This window comes from Scardinius erythrophthalmus (assembly GCF_964197995.2).
Source record: "Scardinius erythrophthalmus genome assembly, chromosome: 1".
Classification (NCBI taxonomy): Eukaryota; Metazoa; Chordata; class Actinopteri; order Cypriniformes; family Leuciscidae; genus Scardinius; species Scardinius erythrophthalmus.
In genome coordinates, this window is record NC_138221.1 from 19,268,657 (window position 1) to 19,284,403 (window position 15,747).

Sequence of the window (15,747 nt, forward strand, 5' to 3'; positions counted from 1 at the left end):
AGGCCCAACTGGAGAACTGAAGATGCTGAGGCCATCAGGCCGAGCATCCTTTGAAAAGCTCTGAGAGGGACTATCGCGCCGCAGCGGAACGCGCCGGCTGCGCGACGAATGTCTAGTGTGCGCTGAGATAACAGGCGTGCTGTCATTAGCAGCGAGTTCAGCTCTATTCCCAGAAAAGATATAATCTGTCTGGGGAAAAGTGAGCTCTTCTCCCAATTCACTGTGAGACCGAGATTCTCGAGGTGATCGAGTAAAATGGTCCTGTGCTCTACGAGCTCTGAGCGAGATTGGGCTAGAATCAGCCAGTCGTCCAGATAGTTCAGCACTCGTATGCCCCGTAATCTGAGGGGTGCGAGCGCTGCATCCATGCACTTCGTAAATGTACGGGGTGCCAGGGACAAGCCGAAAGGCAGGACTGTGTACTGATATGCCTGGCCCTCGAAGGCGAATCTCAAAAATCGCCTGTGACGTGACGCTATCTGTATTTGAAAATACGCGTCTTTTAGATCTATTGACACAAACCAGTCCCCCTGGCGGACGTGCGCGAGGATTTTTCTGGTTGTGAGCATCCTGAACTGGCGCTTCATAAGCGCTCTGTTCAACTGCCGCAGATCTAGTATGGGTCTGAGACCCCCGTCTTTCTTGGGCACCAGGAAGTATCTGCTGTACAACCCCCCCTCGCTTTGAGCTTGAGATAGGGGTTCTATAGCCCCTTTGCTCAACAGTTTCAAAATCTCGGTTCGAAGTAGATGGGCTACTTTCGATTCTACCGTGGTCTCGACGCGCGCCGTGAAGCGGCGGGGGCGTCGGCGAAACTGCAGCGAATAGCCTCCTTTTATGACGTTCAGCACCCATCTCGAAACCCCGGGAAGCTTTTCCCACGCAGGTGCGCGAGTAGCTAGGGGCCGGATGCGAAGCGCGCTCTGATCGGCTCGCGATGCAGCGGCTTTTGTGTGCTGTGATAACAGCGGGCAGAATGCCCGCGCTCGACTCCTCCGCAGTGTTTAGCTGAGAGGAGGAGGGCTGGGCTAGTTTCATGTCTGTGTGTGGGCGTGGGCGCGGAGCGGCGGGCACGTACACCACCTTTGCAGCATTGCTCGCGTGAGCAGAGCATATGCATACGGGTCCTGTATTCACAGGGACCGTGAGACATGTGGGAAGTAGCGTTAGTGGGCACTGGGTAGTGGGCACTTTTGCTACATTTGAAGCGCAATCGATCTGAGTCGATTTTATGTGCGCGCGCCCTGTGTGAAGGGCTGTGCTTGTGTGTAGGAATGGGCGCTGAGTAGCGGGCATTTTTTCTACACATGAAACACCGTCGGCCGTGGCCGGGACACCAGAAAATACACTCTTTAAGGGATTTATCTGGGTAGCCGTAAAAACGGCTTTTGTGTGCAGGCAAGCGGGTAATGGAACCGGCTTGTTGGCTGCTAAATACGCTGGACCAGTCACATTTCCTGGAACTGGACGAGCGGCAAGCTTTGGTGGAAGTCCGGCCGCAGCGGGACTTGGACACCGTCGCTTTCCTAGGCGTGCTAGGATGATTTCGGGGCCTCTGGCTTCAACACAACCTTCTGCCGCGGGCCACGCGGGGCGGGGCGGCGGCCGGATGAGCGAGAGCGCGGTCTCGAGCTCTGGGCTTGGCGGTGTTGAGAAGAGGAGGCGGCGGGCGGAGGCTTAGGCTGTGAGCTCTGAGCAGACGGTTTCGCACGGCCTGCTGCAGAACTGGAGCGCTTCGGGAGGAAGTGCTTCATGGCCTGGGTCGCTTTCTGCACCTCAGCAAACCTATCGGCGAAATCTTTGACCGAGGTTCCGAAGAGGCCGGCAGGGGAAAGCGGCGCGTCGAGGAACGCGGTGCGCTCCGACTCAGACATGTCAGAGAGCGTAAGCCACAGATGTCTCTCAGACACGGTGAGCGAGGCCATGCTCCGTCCGATGGCCTGTGCTGCTGACTTGGTGGCGCGAAGAGCGAGGTCTGTAGCGCTCCTTAAGTCCGGCACACAGATTGCGTCAGGTCCTTTCTCGTCCATCTGGCGGAGGAGATCGGCCTGGTATATCTGAAGCGTGGCCATGGTGTGCAACGCTGACGCGGCCTGCCCGGCGGCGGAGAAAGCGCGGCGGAGCAGAGTCGACGTCGTGCGGCAGGCTTTTGAGGGCAGCGCCATCTTAGCACGCCGTCCAGCGGAGGGCGGGCATAAGTGCGCTGCGATAGCCTCTTCAACCGGCGGCAGGGAGTGGTAGCCTCTGTTCTTTGCGTCATCGACAGCGGAGAACGCCAAAGAGACAGAGGACCGAGTCCTGGTTGAAAAAGGGGAGTTCCAAGATTTAGCGACTTCTTCATGAAGCTCAGGAAGAAAGGGCGCTGGCTTGGATGCAGGTGAAACGCGCTCCCCAGGCAGGAAGAAGCCGTCCAGCCGGTTATGAGCAGGCTGCTCAGGCGTGGTCCACTCGAGGCCGAGGCTCGCCGTGGCCTGAGTGAGCACGCGCATGAGCTCCGCCTCAATGCTCGCTCTCTTTCCCGTAGAAGCACGGGCAGGAGGGGTGGGGTCCTCAGAGCCCGCCCAATCCTCACTGCCTGATGCTATGAGAGAGCAGGAATCCTCCTCTCGAAGCAGCGCATCGATCTCATCAGCGTCATCGACAGAAGCGGCGGCAGACCGCGGCCGCTGTCCGTCCGTGAGCGAAGCTGATGAAACCGGAGAAGCAGGCGGGCGCACCGGCGAGCTTTGACGGCTGAGAGAGGGCTCCGGGATCCGCTGAGCGCGGCGCTTTTTACGGCGCGGCACAACAGCAGGTGTGGGCGCAGTCTCGGTGAACAGTGCCAAGCGAGTCCTCAGAGTCGCTAAAGGCAACAGCTCGCAGTGATGGCAGCCGCCATCAGCGAGCGCGAGAGCTGCGTGTTCTTGACCCAGGCAGGAAGCGCAGATGACATGGCGGTCCCCGTCGCTGAGTGGGGCTCTGCACGAGCCACAAGCAGGCATCTTGAAAAAGACGCAGCTCTTTTAGATAGTGTGAGTCGCGCCGGCGAACACACACACACAGAGTAAGAAAAAGGATATGGGCGCTGGATAGCGCAGCAGGAAGGCGATGAAGGCGGCGCGGCCAGCAGCTTCTCGACTCGTCCCGCTGAGGTGCTCCTTCAATAGCGCGGCTTCTTCTCGGATCCAGCGATGTGAGTTGCTTCGCTGAAGGATGAAAAATCAGAGAATTAATGCCTGCGAGCGGTATTTATAGACCTAAGCCACGCCCGTTTCGGCGGGACGTGACGCAGAGGGCGCGAAGCGCCCTCATTGGGTCTGACGTCACTCTAGGTCTCGCTCGATAGGCTTAAGCAGTTGCCAGCAGACCAGCCAATAGGCGCGCGAGCTGCCTCGCCTATGTCTGTATGCTGCCGCAACGCGTTTTACATTAATGCAAAATTAAAGGATAATTTTGTTGGCTTCAGTATTCTCGTGGAAAAGGATTTTCCCCTAGCGTATTCTACGCAGTACGAGAGTATCTCTCGTAAGAGAACTTGTAGTATAAAACTACTAAACTAGTAGTTTACTGAGAGTACACTAAAAGAGCAAAAATAATATATAAATGGTAAACTATAAGTATGATGTTAAGTTCACTTAAAGAAAACTTGTAGTATAAAACTACTAAACTAGTAGTTTACTGAGAGTACACTAAAAGAGCAAAAATAATATTCCGGTGAGAGAGGACGCTGGCGCAGTTGGCTGCCGCTTCTCTACCGTGTGTTTACTATTTTATTTATTTTATTAATTTTAAACTTATTTTATTACCGTTATTTTATGCTACGTTAAGTTGCAGTTCTTAGAGATAGGCTGCTGGATGCTTATAATCTTTTCCGGCGTCCTCATTGTTTTTGACTTTTGTACTGCCTTGCTGCGGCTGGTCCGACACCTGCTGTTTACACCTGTCCGCACCCTCCCTGAGACGGAGTGAGTGAGTAAATCACGTGGATTCTTCGGCTCGTCGGTTGCTGCTCTATGTGAATCGCTGCATCTTATCTGCAATTTGGGACGTGTTCAGGATTTCTACTGGATTGGATTGCGGTATGCTGTACTCACTTGCAATAGTAATCACCCTGGTCTACACAATCGGATTCCCTGAAATACAGGAATACAAACTGTGGGACGCCAATATGAAAAGGTACTCATTCTCTGAACTTCTATCACTGGATCTTCAATTGCCTCTTAGCGATTGTGCTCAAAATTCCCTGAGAGCATCCAAACTGTTGCGACGGCCAAAATATGTACATCGTGGCGGCTCTCGTATGGGCTTATATAGCCTGCCGCCGGCTTTGACTTGTAATGTTCTATGCTCCTACTCCCGGAGATTTGAACATCGCAAGTCTCGTGGCATTTGTATGTCCAATCTATCTTATCCACGTATGTCTCCAGAGAATAAGCGCGGCAGAAATCGAACTTCTAAAATTAGACTCGCGCAATTAAATGTGCGTTCTATAAATAAGAAAGCAGCATCGCTTTATGACATAATTCTGGATGGAAAACTTGACTTCCTTTGTCTTAGTGAGACATGGCATCAACCAAATGACTGTTACAACTTGAACTTGGCCTCGCCACCTGGATATACCTACATTGACAAACCTAGGCTTACCGGTAAAGGTGGTGGTCTTGCAATTCTATACAAATCAGAACTGACGGTTACTTTGATCTCTACACCTGAAATGTCTTCGTTTGAGTGTCTGGTTGTGAAAATTAGTGGAAACTCGCCTATAATTATCACACTTATTTACCGTCCTCCTAAGGTAAATTCAATCTTCTTTTCTGAACTCGCGGAATTATTGACTCTGTTGAGTTTGAATTGTTCAGATACTTTGCTAATAGGGGACATTAATATCCATGTTGATAACCCAGACTGTTCTCAAACAGCAAATTTCATGCACATATTGGACTGTTTTAATTTTAATCAGCATGTTGATTTCCCCACTCATAAATCTGGACACACATTGGACTTGGTCTGCACAGTTGGTATAGATGTAGACCAACTTAGAAATGATGAGCTACACTTCAGTGATCACAATTTGTTAACCTGTGAATTTTCTTCCTCTGCTTCCTTAAAAGCTTCTAAAGAGCGTGTCATAACATTTAGGAATATTAAGAACATTGATGCTCAGTTGCTTCTTAGCTCCACTGCTGAGCTTCCTGTGACTGATTCTGTGGACAGCTACAACTCTGCTCTATCGTCTATTCTTGATATTGTAGCACCACTGAAACAACGAGCCGTTTCTTTCACTAGATCATCCCCCTGGTTTACTGATGAATTACGGGCACTTAAAACCAAGCAAAGAAAGACTGAGCGCTTGTTTAGAAAAACCGGTCTTACTGTCCACAAACTTATGTTTGAAGAACAGCAATTGAAATATCATCTTGCCCTTAAATCCACCAGAGAGGAATATTACTCGCATATGATTAATGAAGGTGCAGGTAATCCAAGATTGATGTTTAAAACAATTAACAAACTTCTTAAACCTCATAACCAAAACATTTGTTCCTCTGTTGGTATGTGTAACAAATTTCATAAATACTTTACAGAGAAAGTTCAAGATATCTATAGCTCCATGGCTATTGGTCCCTCTCGTCTATTTAACAAGCCCCATCCTATACATTTATCTTCTACTTTCGCTAATTTTGTTACTGTTACCACAGATGATATTTCAAAACTGGTCATGTCTATGAATTCATCTACATGCTCTCTTGATCCCATACCTACTGAGATTTTGAAAAAGTGTCTAACACCATTGTGCCCCTCTATCACCGGTATTATTAATCACTCTTTATTAACTGGTCAGGTTCCTTCGACCCTTAAGTTAGCTGCCATCACACCAGTCCCTAAAAAGACTGGTTGTGATGTGGAGGATTTGTCTAACTATAGGCCTATCGCCCATCTACCTTTTCTAGCTAAGGTCTTGGAACGAGTTGTAGCTGGCCAGCTACAGCAATACCTGTCCATTAACAATCTCCTAGAGCCATTTCAGTCCGGATTTAGATCAGGCCATAGTACTGAGACTGCTCTCGTCCGGGTCACAAATGATCTTCTCACTTCTGCTGATATGGGTGCCTGTAGTATTTTAGTATTGTTGGACATCACGGCTGCTTTTGATACAATATCTCATGCTGTCCTTCTTGAAAGACTGTCTGTATGGCTAGGAATCTCTGGTACTGCTTTTGAATGGTTTACATCTTATCTCACTGATCGGTTCCAGTTTGTGTCTTTGGGGGAAAACAAATCTTTACCAACACTAGTTCAGCAGGGTGTCCCACAAGGGTCTGTGCTTGGTCCCATCTTATTTAGCATTTATATGTTGCCTCTGGGAGACATCATTCGTAAGTTTGGGTTAGGTTTTCATTGTTATGCTGACGATACGCAGATCTATATCAGCATGCACCCTAATCCTAATCTTGCAGTTACAGCCCTTAGCACCTGCTTGGATGAGATAAAAGCCTGGATGCATGACAATTTTCTTAAGCTTAACCAGGCAAAAACAGAACTTCTTTTCGTCGGTACTCCAACATCTTTACTCAAACTTAACATTTCTGAGCTCAGTACTGTAAATGACATTGTTACACCGTCTCTTCAAGTGCGCAATCTTGGCGTTATTTTCGATCCTGAACTTCTGTTCGATGCACATATAAAAAAGGTATCAAAAACGGCATTTTTCCATCTTAGAAATATCGCTAGACTACGACCTTTTCTATCGCTGCCAGATGCAGAAAGGCTTATTCACGCCTTTATCACGTCGAGGCTCGATTACTGCAATGCACTCTATTCTGGTCTCCCAAATAAATCCATCCAAAAATTACAATATATTCAAAATTCTGCTGCCCGGTTATTGACACATACAACCACTCGTCAACATATTTCTCCGGTACTCTTTGATTTGCATTGGCTGCCGATACAAGCACGTATCGATTTCAAAATATTAATTTTAACATATAAAGCTATTCATGGGACGGCCCCTGCATATCTCTGCAGTTTAGTTACCGCTCATACTCCAGCTCGCTCTCTTCGCTCTTCCAGGTCATGCATCCTCCAGCAGCCTCGATATAAACTAAAGTCCATGGGTGGTCGAGCATTCTCGGTCTCAGCACCACGTCTATGGAATGCTCTACCACCGGAAATTAGAGACTCTCCAACATTGGATTGTTTTAAGAACTCTTTAAAGACACATCTTTTTAGAGCTGCTTACTGTAACTGAATGCTGACTTTTTATTGTATTTCCTTGTAGTTGTTATTCTCTTTTGTATATTGTAGCGCTTTGAGTCTAAGAAAAGCGCGTTAGAAATAAAATGTATTATTATTATTATTATTAATATATAAATGGTAAACTATAAGTATGATGTTAAGTTCACTTAAAGAAAACTTGTAGTATAAAACTACTAAACTAGTAGTTTACTGAGAGTACACTAAAAGAAAACTACTAGTTTAGTAGTTTTATACTACAAGTTTTCTTTAAGTGAACTTAACGTCATACTTATAGTTTACCATTTATATATTATTTTTGCTCTTTTAGTGTACTCTCAGTAAACTACTAGTTTAGTAATTTTATACCGCAAGTATACTAGAAAGTTTTCTTTTAGTGTATTCTCAATAAACTTGTAGTTTAAAACTACTAAACTAGTAGTTTACTGAGAGTATACTTCAAAGTTGCTACAAGTATTACAATAGTGAACTACTAGTATACCCATAAGTTCACTTGCAGTACAAATGAGAAACGTAATTATGAACTAGTTGTGTACTTAAAGTTTACTACTGTTACACTTATAGTACACTTAAACATATACTTTTATATACTTCAAGTGGGCCAATTTAGTCCCAAGCGGTATTAAAATAGTACACTTACAAGTTTACTACTAGTACATATTGACATTAGTATACTTACTACATAAAGTATACTTAAAAATATACTTGAACATTACTCAAGTATACTTCATAAAATGAACTTGAAGTATACTTTTTTTTCGTAAGGGTACGTAGAGCCGGAAGTGAAAGTAAATCTGAGCAGCTCGACTCCTGCTGAGTTTGTATTTCTTTCTTGATTTATTGATATGTTTAGTAATGATACACGAATATTGAGATTGTTTTTACATTTTGAATGGTCTTTGTTTTCTCAGAAGCATTATCCTGAGCTCCTGTTCGTACTGAGAGACAGTTAAAATGGTGACGACATCTAAAACACTTCCTGGTGAGATTCTGTTTGAGTAATAAGAAGTGCATTCTGTTAGTGTTCATAGTTGATCTACTGGATCCAGATCTGAATAAAGAGAAGATGAAGGATCAGCTGGTCTCTCGATGTTCATCACTATATGGACAAACTTCAACGAGTAGGTTGAGAGTGGTGTGTGTGATCTGTCTCACCGAGGATTCTCTGTACAACGGATGTGGAACTACTCTTTACTGACAGTGGAAACCCCCGACTCTACGTTAAGCTCCGCCCACTGCAAACTGCTTATATAAACACTGCAGGTCAATCAGTCACAATCACAACACAATCAGAAGCAGAGATTCCAGCAGGAGAACCAGACCTTCACTTATACCGACTTTACAGGTATGACTTTACTATTTGATTACTGCAAACTATATTTGCACTGATAAATACATGCGCTTCTTATACAGTTATGTTGTGCAGCACTGCATTTCACTAAAATAATCATTGTTTCATTGTAAACTAAATGTTCAATTGCCATTTTATTACATGATGAAAGATAGATTCAACTCAATTGATTTGACGTGATTTTGATAACTAAAATATATTAAAGTAATTAAATGGAAAATAATTTTCAAAAAACAGTCTGACTCTCTAACAATTAGGCCACGACTGACCCATAATGTATATTGTTATATTTGAGCTAAAAAAATAAGAAAAATCACATGACCACGGGGTCTCGATGCAACTGCTGATGTCACTCAGAGCCGGCACTAACACACTGTAAATCTGCATATTTCAGTCACTAATGAACGCCTGAATGTGACGGTCGTGCCACAATAGTGTCATATCTGTAATTATTTATTCAAATTTATAAGACTTCTTTTTACAAAAGGGAACAAATGGAAAAAAATGGTATCTGATAATTAGGGATGGGAACCGAGAACCGGTTCTTCTTCAGAACCGGTGCCCAGTGAATCGATTCCTTGGAACCGTTAGCGTGCCTGCTTAACGATTCCGCTTATCGGTTCCGCTCGTCGAAATGTGACACGACGTCACACACGTGCTGCGTTGTTTTGGTTCGGAATGTAGCAAACACTATGAGTAAACATGGCATCGAGGCAGAAGCGCTCTGACCGCGTCCTAACTACATGCGACGCGACGGCGCGACACGCGATAAAAAGTATCATTTTTCATAATCAAAGTTTAACCAGCCGCGACACGCGACGATTCTATTTGAAACGGATCCTATTTTACTGCGACGTCGCGAAAGTGTCAATGATAATACCAGGTACTATTTATGTGCTTTATTTAATGTTAAAAGCGTGTATAATGTGACTGAATATCATTTACTGCTCCCAGCTTTGTAGCTGTAAAAACAACAATGGATAAGTCACATCATATCTTGAAATTAAACAAATGGAAACAAAAACGTTCAAAATGTGAAGAAAACCCGTGTATTATTTGACAAAGATTGTTTAAGTAACTCAATAGCCTAATCCCAATGAGCACTGTTAATATTCCAAAAGGCACAAGCTTTTCCTTTACTGTTTTCAGTCTGTGTTTTTAGTTTTTATGGCACATAAATGGCAGTTTTATTTATTTTTTTGTCCGGACCAATTAATGTGAAAATTATCAATTTGATCAGATATTAAAGCGAGTTAATACAAACAAATTTGTTTTTAGTTCCTCACCCAATAAGAATCGATAAGAGAATTGATAAGGAATCGGATCGATAAGCAATATCGATAATGGAATCGGAATCGTTAAATTCTTATCAATTCCCATCCCTACTGATAATAGGGGAAAGCTAAGCAGAAAGTTGTTGTGTGTTGATTGTGATTCTTGATGTGTGAATATCTAAATCACTACATGCTGAAAATTCTGTCATTTATTGTTTTAAAACAGGTTCTTCATTTGAGTTGAATCATGATGTCTAACATCAGTGTGTGTTGTGGAGAGATTGAGAGCGCTGTGGGGTTTGTGTATGTGATGCTGCCTGTTATAATGAATCACACACTCAATGAAGACTGTGAGCAGAGCTGGTATTCAGAGGTGACTATTACACAAACACACACACAAACACACACACACACACACACACACATGATCTGATCCTCTTGTGTGTGTTCAGGACTGGCGTCTGATAGCAGATCCATCAACTCCTGAAACACTGATGGATCCTGTTAGTTCAGTCTCATCTGATCGTCTTGTCACGTCTCGCTGTGTGAACGTCATTTATGAGATCATCTGTGACGCTTCAGGAGTAAATCAACTCCCAACACATCATTCCTCTGTTTTCATATTTAATCATTCATTCTCTAATGCTTCTTTCTTTCATCACAGTTCAGAATGGAGACCCTGTTCAGAGGTGAGAGAGACTCTTGAGTAAAACATCAGTCCTGAATCAGACTAAACTCTGTGTTGAACTGAATCTTCTGGAAGTGAATCATGATGATTGTGAATGTGTTTTTCAGTGAGGAATGAAACTGCAGCGACTCCAAACTCAGGTGAGTTTCAGCTGATAAACGTGTGTCTGATTCACTAATAAAACACCGATTCAGATCTGATTCAGACTCAGTCCAGTGTGAATGTTTTCTGTCATATCGTATGATATTTGTGATCGTTGTGTGTTTTAAAGATGTTCTGAATGAAGTGACTCCGTCTCTCCAGATCTCAGGTAAAACATCAAGAGCTTTAAACATCAACTCTAATATATCATTATAGATCAGCTGATTTGATATTTCATCACTTGTATAGATCAGTTGCGGTGGCTGTTTGCTCTCTTCATCTTCATCATCTTCATCTTGATATGTTTCATGCTGCGTAAAAGGATCTTTAGGTGAGTCATGAGTGTTTAAAAGAATAAAATAGTCATGAAAATCAATTTGACAAAGTCATATTAAAGGATGCCTAAAAGTAGATACTTTGCTGAATATAATAGTGTTTAATAATCAGTCAATGTGTTGTCAGGTATTTTCCGAAAGCAGAGACGATCATCTTTCAGCGTAATGATCCAGAAAACAGGTGAGAGTGAATCAAACCGAGAGAGTTGAAGAGAGTTTGACTGAATCAGAAGAAGTGAAACAGACGTTCAGCTGAGACTCTGTGAATGAAGCTTGATCTGCTGAAACTGAATGTGTTTCTCTCAGGGATCCTGAATCTGATGATGATTCACTGAAGAAGCTCAAATCTGATGAATCTGATTCACTGCAGTTCAACATCTCCGTGTCCACAGGATGATCTTCATCATCATCACCATCGTCATCATCATCATCATCATTGGGGATTTAAGTTCATTCTGAGCTTCTCGACTCTTTTCATTCCCTCATCTGTTGTATTAATGCTGTTTAATTCTTAAAGGTGCATTGTGTAATATTTAGGAGGATCAGACAGAAATGCTAATTAATATACCGAACTGTATACATGATAATGAACCGTAATATAAATGAACCGTAGAATGAGGCATTTCTCTCTACACACACCGCGGATCTCCTTACATCCACATGTTTCTACGGTGGCCCTGAACGGACAAACGCGTTTCGTCACTATGTTGTTCTTCGTGTAAAGAAGCTAAAGCTAAAGTCAGCGAATAAAACACTGACACAATGATGAACAAGTGACAATATTATTCACAATAACATATCGTTTTACTGAATAATTTAGTAAACCTAATTTCTTAAATTATCTTTGTAAAGAAACCTCATTACTGAACTGGTTACCCTCTGCCGTCTCAGACGACGACATCACTTCCTGTCGGCCACTGTAACTTCTGTTGGGTGCAGTTCACAACCTCACCACTAGATGAGCTGTGCATTTACTGAATGAGCACTGTGCCGCTCTTCGTCCGACTGTTTGTACTGTACTGTACTGTGTGTGTGTGTGTGTGTGTGTGTGTGTGTGTGTAACCAAAATCATTAAAGAATATTTTTTTATTGCTATTGACTGACACTGAGACACACAGATCTCCTAATAATGACTTAATAATCCTAATAATAATTTCCATGACTGGCGTATGGAAATACAGCTTTCCGTCTGTAAGATTGTTCCTCTTTCTATCTGTACAACGATTTTGATCACAAAAAGCATCTTTTTTTTGGGGAACTCGCAGTTAGAGTTACTTAAAGGTTTTAAAAAGGGTTTTATTCAATTGATATTAGTACACATTTATATAAATGAGTGTAGGCTATAGTATAAATGTTTTACTTTCATGTTTTGATTTTCAATAGATTGTTCTGCTCTTAATGTAGTTTGGATCAGTCATATTTGTAATTTTTTTGATCCTCTAAATTTAGCTGGAAGCAGTTCACTCTACATGTCTCAAACGAAACCCCAGAGCTGTTTCTCGCTGCTGCTACTGGAGTTTATAAAGCCTGATCTGTCTTTCCTGCATCTTCTCAGTGACAACTTTCCTGTGTTTTTCACATGAAGTTTCAAGCTTGCTAAACTTTCTCGACACACACTCAAATAAAGCAGCTTCAGGACAAAAATCGCACAGCTCTCGTCATTCATTTTGAGCAAACTTTCGCCAATTCAATCCGCCCTCATGTAGCAAGTGCTTGAATGTCAAGTTCAACATTTGTTGCTGTTGTTGTGGATGCTGCTGATAAAAGAGCTTCGCGAGACTACAGAGACATGCATTTGTTTTTGTGTGTTTCTTTTGTAAAAGTTTCCCCGGATATACTTCCCTATTTAATGCACAATTTTCTTTACAAATTATATTATGCATTACAATGTGAGTAAATGTAGCCGTGTAAAATGTAAGGGATGATGCCAACCTACTAGTACAATGTGCATTTACGTTTAAATTGCAACATATTTAATGGCATGTAATTACTGTGTAATTAGTGTTAGCTCACTATCTTTGGCTTTTTCAGTGCATTAGGTGAGGTAAACTGATAATATTAGTGATTCTCATTTATCAAAACACTAAAATTGGTACCGTTTTGGAGAGAAATTGGGTAATTTTTAATCTCTCTATTTAACCCATCTCATGATGTGTGACGCTGAACTATCATATGAGTTTCTAAAGGTTTTTTTTTTTTTTTTTTTTGCACAGTTATGAACATTGATATTTTATGTGCAACAAGCATGCTCAGGCCCAGTGGCCTTATGGTCCAGTTCTGGTTTATTTCTTTGCTCTTGGCTGACATGTGGCATTGCTATGCAGAGGTGTACAGTCCAGGTTCAGAAAGTAAAAGTCCTCCTCAGTATTTTATTTCAATCACCTGGATTTGCTAATTCAGACAGGAGACAGAACTAATTAGTGAAATCAGCTGACTGAGTTCATGGGTGGAATAAACATATGGCAGGCCTTTTACTCTTTGGTCCCTGGATTACCCACCTCTGGTTGGCGGTGCCTATTCCTCATGCTGCTATGCCTGGACAGAGCGGGGAGAGCAGCAAGTCAAACCCCCCTGGGGTACAGAACAGAACCAGTAAATGCATATTACAATTCTCAATTACACGAGTTGTGAAAATACAAATACATGATAAAAGCTGGCAATGTATGACTACAGGAAAAAAACAAAAAGACAGAATGATTAAAGGTTTGGTTGGGTGGAGTTGGGGTTGGAGGAGGGAGTTTAAAGCGAGCAGTGATGCTATGGAGGAAATGCTGAAAGAATGGGAGTTTATATGTGCCACTGTGATAGATGTCGACACTTTGAAACACGTCATGAACAGCAGGCTATCAGCTGATGCGAACCTGGTGTCACGGTTCATGAATCGGCTGTCTCATGCTGATGTGTCTGTGTGAATGTAATTGTGTGGGTGTGGTTACTCGTTGTGTTGATTAGTGTCTCCAGCTGTCATCAATCTCAGTTCCCTTTATATGCCCAGTATTTCCCCTCTCATGTTGTCAGATCGTTGTGGTTGTTCCTCGGTGTGTGTCCTGTTCCTGTGCCTCGTCTGCTAAGATTCTTCGTTCTGGATTTCGTCAGTTCTTCGTGTCGTTTGATGTTCCACGGTTCCTGGTTGTCTTCACTCGAGCACGCAGTTCACCGCACCACCACCGGATCGCCATCTCGTCCCTGCTTCATCACCACCTGAGTGTTTGTCCCCGGCCTGTGTCTTGTTCTGACCATCTTTAATAAACTGAGTTTTACTTGCAATTGCATCCTCCTGTTATTTCATCACACCTGGCTGATGTGGCCTGCCTGAACTAACGCAATGATTGATTTTTATAAAGGTTTTTATTTTTGTGGTTCTATGGCACGAGATCAGCAATGTTAAAGTCTACACACTGTAAAAAAAAACAACAACACAGAGTGTGTTAATGGTATTTTCAGACATGTTGTGTAGATTTTTGTGTTAAAATGTAACTGGATAGAATAGCACTGGGTGGAGGGCATTATTATGAAAAATAATTGTTATATTTTATTTGGTATCCCATAAAAACTCTAAAATAAATAAAACAATATAAATAAATAAATAAATACATACATACATACATAAATAAATAAATAAAATCTAAATCTATAAAACCTTAAATATTAACAGGTGTTTTTTGGCAGCCAATCACGTCATGCCTCTTGTCTTTTCCAGATTTCACTAGTTAGTCTGTGGATTTGCCATGGTCACCGTCCTTCATGGGTTACAGAATTGGGGAAAGTTTTTCGCAGCATATGAAAAAAATTCATATAGACTACTTGGTTTTGGAGAAAGTGGAGTAAATACTTGACATTTATTGAAGGTACACTCACTGTTAAAAATGTTCGTAATTTTAACAGTAAAAAACTGTAAAAAAGCAACGGAATTTTTTTTTAATTCCTTAACAGTATGTACCCTTACTATATACAGTGAAAAACTATAATAGCTCTCACGGGACATTTCATGTAATTTTACATTAATATACTGTTAAATGTACGGATTTTGGAAGTACACTGTAAAAAAAAACGTACCGTTGCATTTACCGTACCTTACCGTAAAAAATACGGTAGCAAATGTTTACTAATTTTACAAAGTTTTACATCATCGAACTAAAAATTACGGTGAAAAACTGCCAGCTGGTTGCCAGTACTTTACCGTAAAAAATACGGTATAAATATTTGTTTTACGGCATTGAACTAAAGTTTACGGTAAAAAACTGGCAGCTGGTTGAAAGCGATTTACCGTAAAAAATATGGTAGTAATATTTTAGGGTTTACGGCAGGGATCTAAATATTACGGAAAAAAACTGGCAGCTGTGGTTGCCAGTACTTTACCGTAAAAAATACGGTAGATTTTTTTTTTGCTTTTATGGCATTGAACATTGAACTGAACTTTTATATAAAAAATAAAAACCTGCCAGCTGTGGTTTCCTGTAATCTAATTATTGAGAATTACCAGAGGTTTAGACGTTGATGTTTTATTGAAAATAATAAAGTTTGAAGTTACCATTATGGAGATGAGTGTTTGCTTTAGTTGGGCTCTCTGACTTTTTAACTTTAGATTTACTGTGACTGCCTTAACTGTGTGGTTATATAACGCAAATGTTATGGCATGAAAATCAGAGAGAAAATGTGACCAGGTGATGATGAGATAATAGTCATATTGTGGCCTGATTCACTGATCTCATAAAGAGTCTTATCTCT

General features: G+C 42.2%; 1 protein-coding gene across 1 annotated transcript; it reads left to right on the plus strand.

Moving 5' to 3' along the window:
• Positions 1 to 8,178: 8,178 nt before the first annotated feature.
• On the plus strand, positions 8,179 to 14,284 carry LOC308694944 (uncharacterized protein). Its single transcript, XM_081372800.1, has 9 exons — positions 8,179 to 8,575; positions 10,082 to 10,228; positions 10,308 to 10,439; positions 10,520 to 10,544; positions 10,651 to 10,683; positions 10,815 to 10,853; positions 10,934 to 11,015; positions 11,147 to 11,200; positions 11,326 to 14,284. Exons 2-9 carry the CDS (start codon positions 10,103 to 10,105, stop codon positions 11,414 to 11,416), a joined length of 582 nt encoding a protein of 193 aa, XP_081228926.1. The 5' UTR covers positions 8,179 to 8,575; positions 10,082 to 10,102; the 3' UTR covers positions 11,417 to 14,284.
• The last annotated feature ends 1,463 nt before the right edge of the window (positions 14,285 to 15,747 follow it).